Source organism: Poecile atricapillus, chromosome 37 (assembly GCF_030490865.1).
Source record: "Poecile atricapillus isolate bPoeAtr1 chromosome 37, bPoeAtr1.hap1, whole genome shotgun sequence".
NCBI lineage: Eukaryota > Metazoa > Chordata > Aves > Passeriformes > Paridae > Poecile > Poecile atricapillus.
The window spans coordinates 1780644-1800635 of record NC_081285.1 but is presented as its reverse complement, the minus strand read 5'-3'; the positions used below and the strand labels follow the sequence as shown (position 1 = coordinate 1800635).

At 45.9% G+C, this 19992-nt stretch overlaps 1 protein-coding gene across 1 annotated transcript in view; it reads left to right on the top strand.

Moving 5' to 3' along the window:
* The window catches only part of LOC131591033 (uncharacterized), a 24993-nt gene extending 5001 nt beyond the window's left edge, over positions 1–19992 (top strand). The window contains exon 4 of the mRNA XM_058861463.1: positions 19056–19992. Coding sequence (XP_058717446.1) covers positions 19056–19523 — 468 coding nt within the window. The 3' untranslated portion in view covers positions 19524–19992. The remainder of the gene's footprint in view (positions 1–19055) is intronic.

The window sequence follows — 19992 nt, the reverse complement described above, 5'->3', positions numbered from 1 at the left end:
GCCAATAGTAGCTTATTAAACCGCGCTAACCCTGCAGGACCCTATAAGAGTGTGCTAAAGATAGAAATAAAGTGAAGTTCACTTTTACCTCTGTAAGGACTCTGTGAATATTCCGAGCAGTTTTCCATTAGAAAGATAAATCCACATTTCACCAATGCAGATATATACAGCTCATATTGCTAACAATGCTGCATTAATGAGCAGATATAAATACAACATTTGGTTCATCTAGAGGGCACCTTTGCCTCAGGGCCTGTTGTTCAGGCCTCAGTCAGGCCTGCTGTTCAGGGCTTGGGTCTTCAGTCAGTGCTTTGACCTACAGATGAACTTCAACCTCCATAACCATTCTTTTAATAATTGAATCTTAGATTTAGGTATGAGGCATAAAGGCATCGCCTCTTGTTCTTTAATTAAAGTGCTGGTCAGGTTCATTACTCAGAGCTGTAATTCCCATTCCTTTTAAAACATGCCTAATTAGTTGCTATTCTCTGTTGTTTATCAAATCCCCACTTTTTCTTGAGACTGTGTCTCTATTAAGACAAGTTTCAGTTCTCTGTTTCCCAGTACAAAGTGTCACAGCAGCTCTGACATGGAATCGTGATACACCAAGTGCTCACACTGCAGTGGTTATGGTGATTTCCACAAATGCATTTCCTAGCAGCCTCCAATCTGGCAGCCATGAAGGCAGTCCCACCAAGAATTTTCTTTCTGCCACTCTTCTACTGCTCTTTCTATCAGGGTGATTCCTGACACCCAGCACTGACAGAAGTGCAACATTCCTGTCCTGTAATAGCCCAGGTTCCTTCTTGGCCAGCAAGCAGATAATCCAAGGCCCTGCAGTTCTATTGGAGTCCCCAGTCATGTTTGTTGGAGCTCATAGGATGTGCTATTGGATAGTTTAACAGCATCATTTTCTACTTCTTCTAATAATCAGTTTAGCTCATTAATGTAAACTCCACAGGATGAGGCAGTGCACCTGGGGCACAAGGTGAACCAGAATCTTTTGCTTTCTGAAATCAAAGGCACTCCTTGGGTGGAAAATGTTCTCTTGGCCCCAACTCTTCCTTCTTGTTGTTGCCCAAGTACCCTCAGGGGAGGCATCAATACTGCCTGGAAACAGGACTCAAACCATCCTTTCGGAAGCCATTTCTGGGCAGTGTCCACACACCCAGCAGCTCCCATTCCCAGTACCAAAGGTCTGATTTTCTATTTCCCACTGGCTGCTGATAGATCCGGGGCTCCTCCCTGTGCCCCTGTTGTGTCCCCTGTGCCTTTGGGCCAGAGGAATTTCACAGTGACCCTGCAGTTGGGAGTGGTGTAACACTGACACTAACCAGCTCCAGCACCCCAAGTTCCATTGATATTGGGAGTGATGGTAAAGCACAGAAATCCTTTCACATTGTGGCCTCCAACTAGAACAGGGTTTGGTTTGTCCTGAAGGGAAATCTCAGTGAATCCTGTAAAACTGGTAATTGTGTTCCCGTGTTCCACAGCACAGTTTTCTCTAAGTGTCCCTGCACTAGATCACTGGTTAAGAACGTACCCAGCAATTAGTTACATTGAGTATTTTGGCTACTTTGATCTTGACATTTTCGTAAGACTTTTCATGACTAATCCTTGGTGAAACTCTAGAGGTGTTTCTGGCAAACAGAAAGGTTCTGGCTGACTCTCAAGATACAGCATACAGACATAAGCAGTACTTCAGTGACAAGGTTAGTCATTCTTTTTCCTCAATCTTATTTGGGTTAGGAACAATAATTCTGTTGTCCATGGAGCTGGCACCTTTTTAATTCCAGAATAATGCCCCCAAGGTCCTTTGCTGTTCAGCTTTACCGCGCTGTCTGTGGCTAACAAGGCTTGCTGGGGTCCCAGTCCCTGAGGGACACCCAGGCTCCTGGCTGGAATTGGTGTGGAAGTCCCTCAGTGTCACATCAACCTTCACATGGAGCCCCATGGATCAGAGCATTTTCCAAAGGGGTCATTGGGGCAAACAGGGAGATTTGGTCTGGCAGCATGTGTAAAACAATATCCCATAACATCAGCTTGTTCTGGCAGAGAACACTTGGCTGCAGAGATATATTCCCATTATTCCAGCCCAGGTTTCAGGATTCAAACAGTGTTGTCTCTCCCCAGAGCTGTTCCTTCAGCTGGTTCAGGAGGGCCATTTGGTCTCTGGACCCCCAGTTTGGCTCCATTATTAGGACTGCTGGATCCAAACCCTTTATCTCCACAAACAGTGCTGATTTGAGCTGGATATCCTTTTTTCATTGTTGTTTTTAAAACTGGAATATCAATAATTGTGCTACTGTGCCATAGGGCTAAATAATCCAATCTCATTCACCATTGTTTAAAAGGATTACTTTGATTTCTCCTTGATAATCTACATCAGTTACTTTTCCTGTGACATGAACACTTTTCAAGGCCAAGCTCCAGTGAGCAGTTACCCAGCCAAAGTGTCCTGGAGAAATCTGAATTTCTGTTTCGATATTAATAACTCTCATTTGCTTCTGATTTATCCTAATTAATTCCAGTGCATGAAGATCCAGCCCTGCAGCCTCTGGGGTGGCCCTGCCCAAGGCCATCGCACTCAGAACAATTTCCAAGGCAGTCCAAGTCTCACTGTCCACGGCTGTGTTTGCAAATTAGGTCCAGCTGTGCACATCTGGGGAGTTTCCATTTCCCCAGTGGGCCCATTGTTAAGGGCATGGAACACATCTGGGAGATGGGTTCTCCACTGGGACAGGTTCACATCTCATTTTTTCTACTGCTTTTTTAACAATCCCTTCATCCATTCAATCAATCCTGCAGCTTGTGGATAGTCTGGTATATTAAAAACCCAGAAGTCTTAATCACTTTATTTCTCACAGCAGCAAACAAAGCATTCCACATCCTATAAAAATAGCCAATTTCATCCCTTCCTCATTTTTTCATTGTATACAATCTCACTAAGTTTGCCAGTGACATTTGGGTCTTGGCTGGTTCTTTTCTGTAGGGTATTTAGCGTTACACCAAAGCTAACAAATTAGTATTGTCAGCATTATTTCACATTAGCAATTTTTAATGATATATATATATATATGTTGTGCTATATTAGGAATGGCAGAAGCACGACACAGACTCTCTTCTGGGTTACACAAGAGAGCAAGTTTTATTATTCCAGATCTTCTTTTATAGACAGGTCTGAGAAGGTCCGGAGAGGTAAAACTCTTATTGGTCATTAAAGTAACACATCACCATCATTGGACAGCTGGGGAACACCACCCCTTGACTGTTTCTTGCAAGTAAACAACAAGGATCCAAACAATACCCGCAAAGGTTGTTTTCCTTCTCCAAGGACTATTTTGATTTCTCCTTATGATTTCCCAGGCCACACTTCTCAGGCCAGTCTGACTTGGTTTCACACAGACTCAAGCTAATGCCTGAAAGCCTAAAAATCTCTTATTTGACCATTGTCAGTTCCCACATGTATAAACATATATTTTGTTGTATACTATTGTCATTGTTATTATTTCATTTGCACAAATGAACATGAGCTCAAGATTAAAACCTTCTTCTGTTGGTCCGTGTGGGAGCATTGCAAAAACAATTGTTCCTTCTGTTGGTGCTGTTTCCAATATGCTGCTAACAAAATTCATCCTTGTCTTCCCAAACCCACAAGTTCTTCTCCAAAATGTAGTTTTTTGATGCATTTTAATACATCCAGTGGTTCAACTGCTCCATTGCTTGCATGGTGCTCTGACCTCAGACCCTTCAGAGGCCATAAACTCTAGGGAAGGTCTTTCTGTCTGGGGATTTCAGATGGGACTGATTCCTTACATTTGCATTTAAAAAGAGACATTTTGTGGTGATCCGGCTGGAGTACTCCAATTTGGTTTTACCAATGGGCAAGGTCAGCACCAAAGACACAGACACCAACTGAAGGAATCATTGTAATTTTCTAAAGTTCAAAGAAGCAAAGAATCACAAAAGGAGAAGCTCAGCAATGCACCAAAAATTGCCTGCGGTGATTAAGAAAGAGACAGGGAAAGGGCAGGGTAACTTTTCTCTAAAAAATCTTTTTTCTGTTTCTCTGATCCTGCTGCATTTCTTCTGTATTTTTCTTTTTCTTCCTGGATTTCTCAGCCTCCTTTGGACTGAATTCTTTTGGGATCCTCCCTCGTGGGGAGCCCTGCTTATCTCAGTTCTTATGATTTGAAGAAAACTCCCAAGCTTGTTAGAATCTTGTTTCTTATGTTTATTAAGAGGTCATCACAAAACTTAACAGGTCTCTCCAGGCTGGTTACTCAAGGTTATATCTTTGCAATCTGGTGTATTTCTTTCTTCTGATGGCACAAACAAGGCCTTGTGGCACACTTCGTGTCTGATGCACAAAATGGCCCTGAAATACACAGTTATTTTATCTTTATACCTATTTTTACCCAATTAACAATAGACACGTATATTATTTTTCTTAATGACCCAATGACCCTTCACCTATGTGCTGCACTGCAACATCTTCTGTCCAATCACTTACTATTACCCAAAAACCTCTAGGAGAAGAACATGAAGAAGAAAGAAGGGACAAGAGACAACACCCTAAATCCTCCATCTTGTCTCTTGTTCTGTAAACTAACTTTTTCACCCAGTGATTTAAGAAAATTTTCTAATCTACACACACTTTTAGCTTTTTCTATCTAACTTTAACATTTGTTCTCATGTATCACCATGAAAACATGCTCATGAATTTCATATTATATGAAATTCAGTGTTTTTATGGATCTTAAAACTAAGTATCAGAAACAAGGGCACACACTGTATTCCAGACTCCAGCAGGGCAGGACCTTTCCCCCGAGCTCTGCAGGCACGGAGTCAGTTTGGCCACAGCCCAGCAGATGGATCTCGGACTCCCTGGGGGCTGCAGCTCCTCCCGAGTGGCAGAGGGGCAGCACAAGGGCAGCTCCGATCTCTGCCCAGGTGAGCAGGGACAGCACCCAAGGGAACGGCTGCGGCTGAACCGGGGCAGGGCTGGGCTGGAGATCAGCAAAAGCTTCTTCCTCTGCAGGTGGCTTGGCCATTGACCAGGCTCCCCAGGGAATGGGCACTGCCCAGGCTCCCCAGGGAATGGGCACGGCCCCGAGGCTGCCGCAGCTCCAGGAGCCTTTGGCCAGCGCTGCCAGGGATGCACAGGCTGCGATTGTTGGGGTGTCTGTGCAGGGCCGGGGGCTGGACTCCATGATCCCAATGGGTCCCAGATCCCAGCTCAGCCCCTTGTGCAACTCTCACCCTTTGGCTCAGCCTTTGTGTCCCCTGGAGGCGCTGGCAGAGCTGATGGGGTGGGGCAGGAGCGGGGCAGCCCCAGCGTTCCCCTGGCAGTGACACCACAGCCGTGGCAGTGCCAGCGTTCCCCTGGCAGTGACACCACAGCCGGGGCAGCCCCAGCGTTCCCCTGGCAGTGACACCACAGCCGGGACAGCCCCAGCGTTCCCCTATCCGTGACACCACAGCCGTGGCAGTGCCAGCGTTGCCCTGGCAGTGACACCACAGCCGGGGCAGCCCCAGCGTTCCCCTATCTGTGACACCACAGCCGTGGCAGTGCCAGCGTTGCCCTGGCAGTGACACCACAGCCGTGGCAGTGCCAGCGTTCCCCTGGCAGTGACACCACAGCCATGACAGCCCCAGCGTTCCCCTGGCAGTGACACCACAGCCGGGGCAGTGCCAGCGCTCCCCTGTCAGTGACACCACAGCCGGGGCAGCCCCAGCGTTCCCCTGGCAGTGACACCACAGCCGGGGCAGCCCCAGCGTTCCCCTGGCAGTGACACCACAGCCGGGGCAGCCCCAGCGTTCCCCTGGCAGTGACACCACAGCTATGACAGCCCCAGCGTTCCCCTGGCAGTGACACCACAGCTATGACAGCCCCAACGTTCCCCTATCTGTGACACCACAGCCGTGGCAGCCCCAACGTTCCCCTGGCAGTGACACCACAGCTATGACAGCCCCAGCGCTCCCCTGGCAGTGACACCACAGCCGTGGCAGCCCCAGCGTTGCCCTGGCAGTGACACCACAGCCGGGGCAGCCCCAGCGTTCCCCTGGCAGTGACACCACAGCTATGACAGCTCCAGCGTTGCCCTGGCAGTGACACCACAGCCGTGGCAGTGCCAGCGTTGCCCTGGCAGTGACACCACAGCCGGGGCAGCCCCAGCGTTGCCCTGGCAGTGACACCACAGCCGTGGCAGTGCCAGCGTTGCCCTGGCAGTGACACCACAGCCGGGGCAGCCCCAGCGTTCCCCTGGCAGTGACACCACAGCCATGACAGCCCCAGCGTTCCCCTGGCAGTGACACCACAGCTATGACAGCTCCAGCGTTCCCCTGGCAGTGACACCACAGCCGTGGCAGTGCCAGCGTTCTCCTGGCAGTGACACCACAGCCGGGGCAGCCCCAGCGTTCCCCTGGCAGTGACACCACAGCCGGGGCAGCCCCAGTGTTCCCCTGGCAGTGACACCACAGCTATGACAGCCCCAGCGTTCCCCTGGCAGTGACACCACAGCTATGACAGCCCCAGCGTTCCCCTGGCAGTGACACCACAGCCGGGACAGCCCCAGCGTTCCCCTGGCAGTGACACCACAGCCGTGGCAGCCCCAGCGTTCCCTCCCTGGAGATGCTCCAAGGGAAGTGCCCAGAGCTGTGTCCATTCAGCAGAACTGAGCGGCCACAGAGCACCCCCAGCCTGGGCTGATGTGGATTTCTCTGCAGACAGCTCGGGGAAGGTCCCCTTGGCCACCTCCCCAGTGCCACAGACAAGTGTCAGACACAGTTACAGAGCTCTGCCCACAGCTGACAGGGAAAGTTAATAAAAAAAACACACCAAGAAAAAGACAACTCCGCCCCCAGCAGAGCTGCTCTCTCCTGTAGTTTCACCTTCACACACACAGCGCCTCAGACTGCAAGCAATGAGCATTCCTCAGGCATATTGGCAGCAAAAGCAGATTGAAGACAGCCTTGCAGCAGGACTCTTATCCGAGTGAAAAAGGCCCCTTGGCAGGCAGCTGCAGGGCCCTTGGAAAGGGCAAGGGCCAGAGCCTCCGGCCACAGGGGAGAAAAGGGCTCTGAATTCCCTCCCTGACATATAAACCCTGCTCCCAGGCTGCTCCCCACACAGGATTCTCTGGAGCGATATGCGGATAGAAAAAGAACTCTATAACTTGCAGAATAGTTATAAGAGTAGGTATGAATTTTATTCAGCGCTGAGGTGCATGGGGATATTTCTTCCAAAAAGCATGCACACTTTTGAGATTTGTTTTTCTCTTTTTATCTTTTACAAACTAGGGTTACACAATACGCCTAATACATATTCATTTCTTAACTCTGCCTGTCCTCACTTTATATTACAATTAGCTTTATGCCCTTTTCAGTCTTTTGATCACTTTTTGGGACTTTAAATCCATTCCTTCTGGCTTAGGGTCTGAGGAATCCCCTTTATCCTGTGGTGCTTTTGTCTTTTCATCTTGTTTGCATATTCTAGCTCCTTATCTTATCTTGCAGTCTGACATTTTTCTTGTTCTTGTGGATCAGGGTGTCAGGGTATGGTTTTTGTCAAACCCCCCATTTTCAGTCAAGCATTTCTTTATGTTTATTTTCTAATTCTTAATTTTTCTGTTTCAGTCCCCCTTTTTCTAGAAAATCAGTAAATTTTTTTACTTAGCAATACTAATGCTTTTTTTTTTTCAGTCTACTTCCACAGCTTGCTGTCTTCGGTATGTATCCCTCATTGCATTACCATATGCTGCTGCTAGGGAAGTCAGTACTGCCATTCATTTTAACATCTTTCAATTCTAAACAAGCAGTGTAATAGATAGCACCAGACTTACACTTACTAATGTCAGTATGACAATGATAGGGTGACAAAGTGTGTTCAAAATCTCAGTTGCAGTTGGTGACTATCCAAAAAGTGCATCCCACCAGTGATGATTTGTGTCTTGGTTTACTTTTTGTAATACTTTGCTTATTTCTTTTATATCGTGATAAACAGTAACTAGAGTCTTTTGACCATTTTCTTGAATTCCTTACAGGATTTTTGCCAAGTCTTGGTGGTTCATTAGCTATCTTATTAATGTAAGGTTCATTCCAATGGGTGTAAGTGATAATGTATTGTACATTGTGCAGTTAGATCTTATTAACTGGTGGGATGTAACTGGTGCCACATATGAAAAATCACACCCTATTATTTTAACAAAATTACAAATACAGAAATTAGAATGATTCTTGGTAGGTAAGGCTACATTGTTATCATTTATTTCTATGGGAACACATGCAGTTCTTAAACATACACAGCTTAGGCTAAGATATATAAGTACAGTCTTTGATCAGTATCTGGATGAATCTTAAAGTGGCAAATGTTTTGCTCAGTGTCCAGACATATATTTAGTGCATCAATTGTGTTAGTCTCACAGATAAACCTTTGTTGTTCTCGGGTAACACAAGATTCTAAATTTACAGTTTGCCATTTTTCATTTATCATCTGGGCCCATGCTCTATGCTCCGAGGGGTAGAGCATGGCCCCTGTCCTTTCATGATTCAATCCTAATGCAATAATAGGGTGGCTATTGTAAATTGTGGAATTACGTATAGTTAGTTTAAAAGTAGTAGCGGTCTCGGTGGTGGGGTCATAAGTAAAGTTTACCAGAGTCCACCAGAACTGAAGTTTCCTTTCTAAATTGTTTGCATTGTCCCAGACAATCTTCCAAATCTCAATTGGGAAAGCACCTTCATTTCCTTCTCTTATTATTAAAGCAACTATTGATTGTACTCATAATTGTGCTTGTATGCAGCTGAGGGCTAAGGACACATTGTTTTGGGCCATATTAAGTGCATTTATTATTAGATTGTGGTCTTGGCTTCTAGTTTCTTCTTATTTTGGTAAAACTTTGGAAATTTGCCATTGGTTAGTTCTTAGTGTTAATAAAGAGGATTGTAAGGGCTGTTTTAGTTTGGTCAAATCACTTGTTGTAGCAGCTAATTTATTCATTAATATTTTTGAATGAATTCTATTTAGGACTCCTAATATTGTTCCTAATATTTCAGTTAAATCTCTGTCTTTTGCTTTTGAAGTAAATTTGTTTTTGCAGCCATGTTGCCCAGCCCTCAGATGTTGTCTTTAGGAAAGAGGAGCAGGCTGGCTGAATCTCAGAGATTTTAGTTTGCATTAGTAATTCAATACGCTTGAGAGACCACTCTGGGTTAAATAAAAGTTGTTGTTGTCTCCTATTCCTTATTACATAGGGGCCAACTTCATAAATTTCAGGTTCAATTTTAGGTGGTGTGGCCTGAGCTTGGGTTACAGTTGATTTGGTTGTTGAAATAGGCATGGCTTTTATTTTAAATTTGAATGAGAGCCTAGTAATACCACAACTCCACAGGCAAACCACATTTACTGTCTGCACTAATGTGAAGTTATACTAACAATCCAATCCACTTAGATGATTACAAATTTTTCGGTGCTTGCCTGTGGGGTAAGTTGAAACACTAATTTGAATTGCCTTTTCATAGTTTTGTTAATCATTTGGCTTCTTATTCTGATTACTTTTCTTATAGTCCTTTGAAGGAACCACAACTTTTCTCTTTGCCATTCTTGCTTTTTATACACCTGGTTTTCATGCATAACCACAGTTGACAGGTTTAAATCCTTTATATCAGAATATTTTCCCATGAATCCAGTGGGTTGAATGAAAGTTTGGGACTGAGGCCATTTAGCACTTTTCTGGCTAGAGGTGCTTTCCAATTCTGGGATTACATTTATAGTTACAAGTAACACAAACAGAATGATTCTATTAACTAGGTTTCTGCAAGCTAAATCATGGAATACTCTTAACTGCAGTGTACTCATTTTGTTTGCCTAAGTTTTAGTTTCAGTTTATTGTCACTCAGTGTTACTTTCTAAGGGGCTTTTAGAGCCTTCTTCACTCGAGAATGGTGAATTTAGGCGCTCTGTTCTTCGATCTTAACTTCAGTGAAGATGGTGAGGAGCACTTGGAACGGTCCTTCCCACTGTGGCTCTAAAGATTTTTTTGTAGGAGACTTTACACATAATTTTTAGGCTGTATGTGATGTACTGGCCTATCCAGCTTTCTGCTCTGGGCTCCAGCCACATGTTTCTCAATTGCTCTGAGTTGCTTGCTTAAGGCTATCATACAGGCAGTCAGCCTCTCCTCTCTCACTTGGGTAGACAATCTTTTTTGTATGCCACACGATCTCCCATAAAGCATTTCAAAGGGACTTAGTTTTTCTTTGGCTCTAGGCTTGGTTCGGATCCACATCAATGCCAATGGGAGAGATTGAAGCTAGGGTAAATTAACTTCTTGTCTTAGCCTCACAGTTTGCTGTTTAATTAAATGATTCATTTTTTCCACTTGGCCACTTGACTGGGGACGATAAGGGGTATGGAGGTCACAGTCTATCCCCAGCTGACAACTGATTTGTTGTACTATTTTTGAGATAAAATGTGGCCCCCTATCTGAAGATATTGTGGCTGGAACCCCAAAGTGTGGTATTACCTCTTGTAACAATACCTTGGTTACCTCCTGGGCTTTGGCAGTCCTGGTGGGAAAAGCCTCTGGGCACCCTGAAAAGGTATCTGTTAAAACCAGCAAATATTGATACCCCCCTTTTCTTGGGAGTTCTGAAAAGTCAATTTGTCGCTGTTGTCCAGGCCTGTGGCTTTTCCTAATCTGACTAAGTTTTGGTTTGGGGGTATTCTTGGGTCTAGTCTGGAGGCAAATGTCACACTGCTGGGTTACTTGAATGACAGTAGAGTATAGATTTCTGGCAGTGATTTTTTTTGATGAGATAGTCATACAGGACATTTATTCCCTAATGTGTTTTCTGGTGCTCTTCTCTTACTAGTGACTATAATAAATGAGAAGGGATGACTATTGTCCTTTCTGCAGTAATAGCCCATCCTTCTTGGTTATATTTTTTTCCTTGATCTTGAATTAGTTTTCTATCTTTTCTGGTATATACTGGTTTACTTTTAAGGGAGACCTGTCCATCGGGAATTAGGGCACCCTCAATCATTATCTCACCTTTTGCCTCTCTGTCCACCAGCTCGTTTCCTTTTTCTGATTCTGAGCTCACCTTCTGGTGTGCCTTAATGTGCATAATTGCTACCTGCTCAGGTAGCTGGACTGCTTCCAGTAGCTGCAATATTTTCTGTGCGTGTTTGATGCTTTTTCTTTGCGAGCTTAACAGTCTTCTTTCTTTTCAGATGGTTCTATGTGCGTGTATAACCCCAAATGCAGATCTCGAGTCTGTATAGATGTTTATTTTTCTTCCCTTTGCAATCTCCAGGGCACGCGTTAGAGCGATGATCTCTGCCTTTTGTGCAGAGGTATCTGCTGGCAAGGGTCCAGATTCTATTACCTCTTTGCAGGTGGTAACTGCATATCCAGCATGTCTCTTTCCACTGATGATGTAGCTGCTCCCATCAGTGAACCAGGTTTCTGTGTCATTCAGTGGGGTGTCTTTCAGCTCTGGGCGGCTGGAGTAGGAGGCTTCGATGGTCTCCAGGCAGTCGTGGTGCACCGGCTCCCCTTGATTCCCACTGAGAAAAGAAGCTGGGTTGATAATGTTAGTTACAACTATCTCTACATCATCTTGTCCTACCATGATGGCTTGGTATTTCAGGAACCTTTGTGGGGAAAGGCAGTGCCCGCCCTTTACTTCTAGGACTGCAGACACTGTGTGAGACACCAATACAGTCATTTTCTGGCCCAGGGTGAATTTGTGTTCTTCCTGAATATTCAGCACCACGGCAGCAACAGCTCTAAGGCATCCTGGCCATCCCTTGGCTGTTGCATCTAGTTGTTTGGAGAAGTAAGCAACTGCTCTTCTATACGGACCCAAGTCCTGGGCCAGTATTCCCAGGGCAATTCCCTGCTTCTCATGGGAAAACAGGAAGAACGGTTTACTTACATCCGGGAATCCAAGCGATGGAGCCGACATTAGGGCATTCTTCAGCTGGTGGAAGGCTTGTGTGGCCTCTTTTGTCCACTGGAGTTCTCTGTTCCTGCTTGTAATGAGTTCATACAGAGGTTTCACAGGCAACCCGTAGCTGTGTATCCATAGTCTGCACCATCCTGTCATCCCTAAGAACGTTCGCAGCTCCTTCACTGTTTGAGGTTTTGGGGTTTGGGATATCGCTTCTTTGCGATCTTGCCCTAGAGTCCGCTGTCCAGCACTGATCTCATAACCCAGATAAATTACCTTTGGCTTCCCTACCTGGGCCTTTTTCTTTGCTACCCTGTATCCCTGAAGTCCCAGAAAGTTTAGCAGGCTTACAGTCCAGGCTATGCATGCCTCTGTTGTCCGGGTGGCTATGAGGATGTCATCCACGTACTGCAGTATCTTTCCTTCTTCTGGGGGAGCCTCCCAGGATTCCAGATCCTTGGCAAGTTGCTCCCCAAACAGAGTAGGAGAGTTTTTAAATCCTTGAGGCAACACAGTCCAAGTGAGCTGGGATTTGTGCCCACTTTTGGGGTTTTCCCATTCAAATGCAAAAATTTTCTGGCTGTCCTCATGGATAGGGAGACAAAAGAAGGCATCTTTCAGGTCTAAAACAGTAAACCAAGTTAGCTCAGGTGTCAGGCACGTTAGCAGAATGTATGGATTTGTGACTACAGGATAGAGATCCTCAGTTATTTTGTTAACAGCCCTTAGATCTTGTACTATCCGATATGACCCATCAGGTTTTCAGACTGGCAAAATGGGAGTATTGAACTCAGATGGGCACTCTTTTAACAAGCTTAACTGCAAAAAGTTTTCAATTATGGGTCTAATTCCTTCCTTATCTTCCCTTTTCAGGGGGGACTGTTTAATTCTAACTGGTTGTCTTCCTTCCTTGAGTTTGATTAATATTGGAAGTGCATTTTTCGCTCTCCCTGGTACATCGGAGGCCCACACTCCAGGAAATACTTGATTTATTATTTCTTCACTAATTTCCCCCTCCATGTGAACGGCTGTCAACATTAAACTCAATGCTCTGTGTACTGTTCATCATTTGCCTCCAGAATAACCTCTCCATTTTTAAATTTAATAGTTACTTGTAATTGTTCTAACAAGTCTCTACCCAACAGATGTCTTGGGGAGCTGGGCAGATACAGGAATTTATGAATGCCCTATTGCTTTCCAAGCTTATACTTTAATGGCTTGCAAAAATATGCTTTTTCAGGTTGACCAGTTGCTCCTATTACTGTAACATAATCTTCCCCACAGGTGCTAAAGTCTTATTCAAGGCTGAATATGTTGCCCCCGTGTCAACCAGAAATTCCACCTCTTTCCCTTTGTTCCCCAGTTTCAATTTTATAACCAGTGGATCTTCTGGGGTGAGATCTACTGGTCCTCTTCAATCTTCTTTCACATATGCAATCATTTTTCCTTTTTCCTGGTCTCCCTTTTCCTGGAAGCCACCCCATCTCCGCTCTGGGCACTGATTTTTCCAGTGACCATATTTCTTACAGATGGCACACTGGTCTCTGCCCAGTTGGGACGGACCTTGTCTATATGATCCCTGTCTATGTTTTCCTCTCTCTCCCTCACTTACAACAGCTACAAACTTCCTCATTCCTTGTTTATATCCTTCTTCCCGGTTACTAAAAACTCTCCACGCCTCATCTAACAAAGTCTCTAAGTTCCTCCCATCTGCCCCCCGAAGCTTTTGGAGTTTGCGCCTTATGTCACCCGTAGACTGCCCCAGGAATAAATTAACTAACTGCTGTATCCCTACTTCAGACCCAGGCTCCAGTGATGTGTGACGGCGCATGACATCTCTTAATTTTTTGAGGAATTTGGATGGCGACTCAGAGGGCCCCTGCCTGATTGCATATAAGGCTGACCAATTTATAGTTTTGGGGATGGCTCTTTCCATCCCCTTTGCGATCTACTCTTGATAGCTTTCTAGTTTTTTCAATTCTGCTAATCTGTTTGGATCCCACTATGGGTCTTGGAGTGGGAAATAATCTTTCACATCCAATTGCTGGGTTTTATAATAATCTTCTGCCAGATCCCCTGCTGTTTTTATAATTAATTGTTTTTCTGTCTTGGTCAGTGCATCCAATAATAATTGCATATCACTCCAGTCTGGATTGTGTTGTTTTATTATATATCGCAGACGTTTAGCTGTGTTAACTGGATCATTGCGGTAATTTTTAGCAACCTTCTCCCATGCCTCCAAATCGATTGTGGAGAAGGGAACTTTAACCAATACCACTCCTCCCTCTGGTGCCACTGCCTCATGCAGAGGTGCCTGTAACATGTGGGTCTGTTGTCTAGTGCGGTGTGCAACTGGAGGGGTGTCTATGTCCCCTGAGTCCACATCCTCATCCTCCTCCCTTTCTGGTCTTATGTGGGGAGGCTTAAGCAAATCGTCTGCCAGATCTTGTTCCTGGGCCACATTCTGGTAAACTTTATCTGATTTTGTGCATCTTTGCCCTATGCTATGTGCTGAACAACACCGCTTAAGCCTCCCCCTCTTAGTCTTATTCTCCTTCTCCAGGGCCAATGCCAGAGGGTCAGAGGGAGCCCTGATCCCACAGTCCCTCTGCCATTCGGGGTGATTTTGAAGGGAGAAAAACATATCAGCATATGATACCTTTTCCACTTCCCTGCTGAGAAAGAGCACGAGTTGCAATAACATGTTATAGTCCAAAGTTTCACTAGGTGGCCACTTCACTCCCTCATCCAATTTATATAGTGGCCACCAGTCCTTACAGAACCTGATTAAATCCCTCTTGTTCTCAGTTCCCCCATGTCTAGCAATATCTTTCCAATGTGCAAGAATACAACCTAGTGGACTTGCTTTGGGGATTTCTTTGTTTCTACTGTCTAGTGCCCATTATTTCCCCCTTCTTTTCCTGTCCTGTTTCCACCTAAACTTTTCCTCACACAATTCCACTGCCTCTTCCCAGTATTCTCACACACAATTGCAATTTCTGGGCACCCAATGTGACTTTCCACACACAAACTTCAGTTTTCACTTTGCACGTGGAGCATATGCCCTGATGGTTATTAAAGCAACAATACCAGCGTCTACCCACGGTTAAAACAAATATTAACCACTTAACACTCAAGCACAACACTCTTCATTTACACTTGGGTTTGCCCCACACTGACTCCCGTCGCTTTCACTTTTCTCTGGCCGCCTCAGTCTCCAGAGAAAACTCGAGGTCGGAACCGTGGATAGAGCTCCACACTCGCTCCGCACCTCTGGTGCGTCTCACTCGCTCATTCACACACCAAACACACTCAGTGACTCACCGTGTCCGGACGTAGCATTCACACAAAACAAGGGTTCGCTCGACTCACCCCCAGAGTCGCTACGGGCTGCTCTATCAGCTCAGTGAGAACCCCCCTCATCGGCCGCGCTATCGGCCAGGATTGATCCTTTCCCTCTGTCCCCGGCCCCTCCTGGCCGGCTGCTTGCAAGCCCACCGGGACTGTGCTGTACGACAGACGTCTCTGCTCGCTTTACCAGCAGCCCTTTCCTTGATATTTAATTCATACCATTATCCACAGACCGGCAGGTTGTTGTCTGTCCCCGTGGTGAGCGAACCAAGGCTCGGGGTCCCTCCCGGGAAGTCCTGGGGGCGCGCCAGGGAATCCGTTCCTCGGCCGCTCCCGCAGCCAGACAGAGACCCTCCTGCCTGGCTCGCCAAAACGATATGTGGAATAAAAGGAACTCTATAACTCGCAGAGTAGTTATAAGAGTAGGTATAAATTGATTCAGCGCTGAGGTGCATGGGGGATATCTCCTCTGAAAAGCATGCACACCTTTTTGATTTGGTTTTCCTTTTTTATCCTTTACAGAGCAGGTTTACACAATACGCCTAATACATATTAATTTCCTAACCCCGCCTGTCTTCACTTCATATTACAATTAGCTCCATGCCCCTTTCAGTCCTTTGGCCACCTTTTGGGACTTTAAATCCATTCCTTCCGGCTTAGGGTCCGAGGAATCCCCTTTATCCTGTGGTGCCTTTGTCTTTGCATCTTGTTTGTGTATTCCAGCTCCTTATCTTATCTTGCAGTCTGACCCTTTTCCCGCTCTTGTGGTTCACGGTGTCAGGGTATGTTTTTTGTCAAACTCCCCTTTTAGTCAAGCATTTCTTTATGTTTATTTCCTAATTCTTAATTTCTCTGTTTCACTGTTAACTTTAAAAGACCCCCGCTATCCCCACACGGCTGGGGGCCAAGATGGCACTGGCCACGTAGTGGCCGTCCACGTGGTGGACCCTCCATCCTACCTTTCTTCTTCTCACAATCCCTTTTACCCACCTGTCCCCAACCCTTACCCCTACCACAACCCCTTCCTTCCCTCAGATATCCCTCCCCTTCCACCATGTTCCTGCCCCGCATGACATCACCCTGCAACCTTCCCCCAGGTGTTGCAACCCTGGTTCCCATGCTCCCCACCCCGTTCCCGCAGTGGGAAGGATGGGTCCCCACCTGGTTCCCATGGGATGAGGGGTAGGTCCGCCCCCTGCTCCCACGGGGGAGAGGGCTGGGCCCCTCCTTGGACACGGTGGAGGGGATGGGGGGTGGCCCCCAGCCCGTTCCCACGGTGGGGGGGTATCCCCCTTCCCTGCTCCCATGGTGTGAGGGCTGGGCCCCTGCCTGGTACCCTGGAGGGGGAGGGGGGAGTGACCCAGGGGATGGGGACCCTAGGGATCAGGAAGAGGAAGCCATACCCTCAGCTGCTCCTGTCATATATACTGGTAAGAGAAGGGTGAATAGACATAATCAGCCTTTCTCTTACCAAAACATAAAAGAGATCTGTAAAGTCCAAAGGGAGTTTGGCAGCAGTGAGATCTTTAAGGGAATGGTAAGAGCTGCTTTAACATCTAATGAGTTAGTTCTGGCCGATCTCTGAGGTTTCTTCCCGTGTCTCCTAACCCCCTCAGAGTTTGATCTTTGGGAAGTGGCATCCCCAAAAAGCCCCAAAATTGCCTCAAGAACCCCCCCAAACCCTCAAAATCACCCTAAAACACCCCAAATCACCCCAAATCATTCCAAAAATTTCCAAGGTGCAACATTGGTGGCTAGGTTCTTTTTCCCTAGGACCAAGACTGATGAGAGAGAGACTGTTTTTTTGTGTTTGGGCTTAGTTGTTTATTATTTCTTCATTCTTTCTTTATCTATATTACTTATATATAGAGTACAAGGAGCTATATATACTAAAATAGAAAGGTGCAAAATAGAGAATGAGGAATCTTTCCAAAGTCTTTTATGTGTCTATTTGTCCAATAATCAAATGCTAAGTAAGTTATTTTATTTCATGACCCAGTGACCCCACACCTGTGTGCTGCACTGTGGATTTCTTTATCACTCATTATTACCCAAAAACCCTTAGAAGGAGAACAAGAAGGAAGAAGGAGGAGAAAGAGACAATGCCCTAAATCCTCCATATTGTCTTTTATTCTCTAATATAGCTTATACCCTAAACTTTTTCACCCATTGAATGTGATAGTTTGGCATTTAAAAAAAAAAAAGTGGGAAACACCCACGGAAGTGACTCTTGAGAGATGCTGCTGGGAGTTTTTTGTCTGCTTGAGATCAGGCCAATAGCTAGCCAGTCCTCAGAACTGACAGCATTTTGGACCACTGAAAAGTAATATCACCTTTTTGAATACCACCTTTTAAACCCAAGCCAGGGAACTTCGGGTTGCTTTTGTTTTGGCTTTGAAAGCTATCAGAGCTCTGGTGTGGCTGGCCCTGCTTTCCCCCCGTGGCCTGTGCAGCCCGGTGGGGTTTGGCTCAGCCTCCAGCAGCTCCCGGGCAGGGGATGGAGACTGAGGGGCTCCCCTGGCCGCAGGCTGAGGCCAGGATCTGCTGCAGCACTTCTTGGGATGCCTTCTGAGTCCCATTCCAGTGGGGTGGCTGAAGCCTTTCTCAGGGGGGCCACTGGCCCTAGGCTGGGCTGGGCCATGGCTGTTGACATCTTACCCCCCCCTCCCCACTGCCACGGCCCACACAGATAGCTACAGGCTGAAAAACAGCTGAAAACCATCGCTGCCTTCCAGCAGCTGCAGTGCTGAAATCCGACACCATGAACACCTGGTCGCGGCTTGGGCCAGATTTAACCCTTTTGCTACGCAGATGAGACCTGCAGACTTAAATTCCCTCTACATGAAAGAGGAAAGTGGGAGAGATCAACATGTAAAGAGACAACAGGAAACATCAGAGTCAGTAAGAGAAAGAGTCGAGCTCCAGATAAATGGAGAATGAGGAGATGCTTTAATAAGCTGAAATATTCTTTTGGTAGGGCCATGAAGATAGACAATAATATTCTGAAAAACCCCTTTAATTCATGAAAGAATACTGGGGGGGAATGAACTATTCAAACTGTAAATCTGAGCAAAAGTTTCTGTTAATGAAGTAAGCAGATGGTAGAGTAGCTGTGATCCCATGAGATGCATGAGCAAAGCGAGAGAGAAGAGCTGATGAAAACCCTTTGCCCCAAGGGAGAGAAGAAAACCTCTGTTCCCAGAGATGATCACAGAGACAAATGAAGAGAACCTTTGCCTTTGAATAACTCATCCTTAAAATAATACACATTGAGTTCATAGCCCATGAATGCACCTCAGAGTAGTGTGAAAATGGGAGGAAGGCATGATAGCAGAGTGTTTTTCTGGGTGGCCGCCAGGCATGGAAATGAAAAGACATGGAAAAACTGTTTTTCTTGTAGAGAACTCTCCATAAAATGACAAGAAAAAACTCCTGTCTCTACAAAGACTGATGAAAAGACTATTGTATAGTTAGTACTACTTTAACATCCCAGGTTTTGTCTCTATGGTATCATTTAAGAAAAGAAACTGTTAAGTGGAAGAAAGAAAAGTTTCTAAAAGTTTTATTCTGGTTTCTTATTCTTGTAGTTCTATTGTTAGTGTTCAGGAACACATAATCATAGAATGATTCTATGAAGGTGCTTTATTAAAGAGCTCTGGGTGTCAGGGGTATACACATACTCAAATCTGACCCGACTTGGTTTCAAGATGAACATGTTTTATACTCTATCGTTATATAACTTACAGGAGATTGCCCCAGGGGTGGAAGCACAGCCCCACCATCTGCCTGGACTGATCCAGGCTGCCCTGGAAAAGGGTGAGGCTCCAGAACATCTGCAGTACATTGATGACATCATTGTGTGTGGAAATACGGCTGCAGAGGTCTTTGAGAAAGGAGAGAAAATCATCCAGATTCTCCTGGAAGCTGCTTTCATCATCAAGAAGAACAAAGTTAAGAGACCAGCTCATGAAATTCATTTCCTGGGGGTAAAGTGGCGAGATGGACGGCGTCAGATTCCTACCGATGTCATCAACAAGATCACAGCAATGTCTCCACCAGCCAACAATAAGTTAACACAAGCTTTCCTAGGTGCTATAGGTTTTTGGAGAATGCACATTCCTGAGTACAGTCAGATCATGAGCCCTCTTTACCTGGTCACCCGCAAAAAGAATGATTTCCACTGGGGTCCTGAACAACAACAAGCCTTTGCCTAGATCAAGCAGGAGATTGTTCATGCAGTAGCTCTTGGCCCATTTAGGACAGGACCAGATATGAAGAATGTGCTGTATTCTCTAGCTGGGAGCCATGGTCTGTCCTGGAGATAATTACAAACTGGCCGGAAGGTGAAAACTTTGGTCTCACTGATGAAGAGGAGCAGGAACAAGTGACACGGGCTGAAGAAGCTCCACCGTATAACCAGCTGCCAGCAGAAGAAACACGCTACGCTCTGTTCACTGATGGTTCCTGTCGCATCGTAGGGATGAGCCGGAAGTGGAAAGCAGCCGTATGGAGCCCCACACGACAGGTCGCAGAGGCCACTGAAGGAGAAGGTGGATCAAGCCAACTTGCTGAACTCAAAGCTGTTCAACTGGCCCTGGACATTGCTGAAAGAGAGAAGTGGCCAAAACTCTACCTCTACACGGATTCATGGATGGTAGCCAATGCTCTGTGGGGATGGTTGGA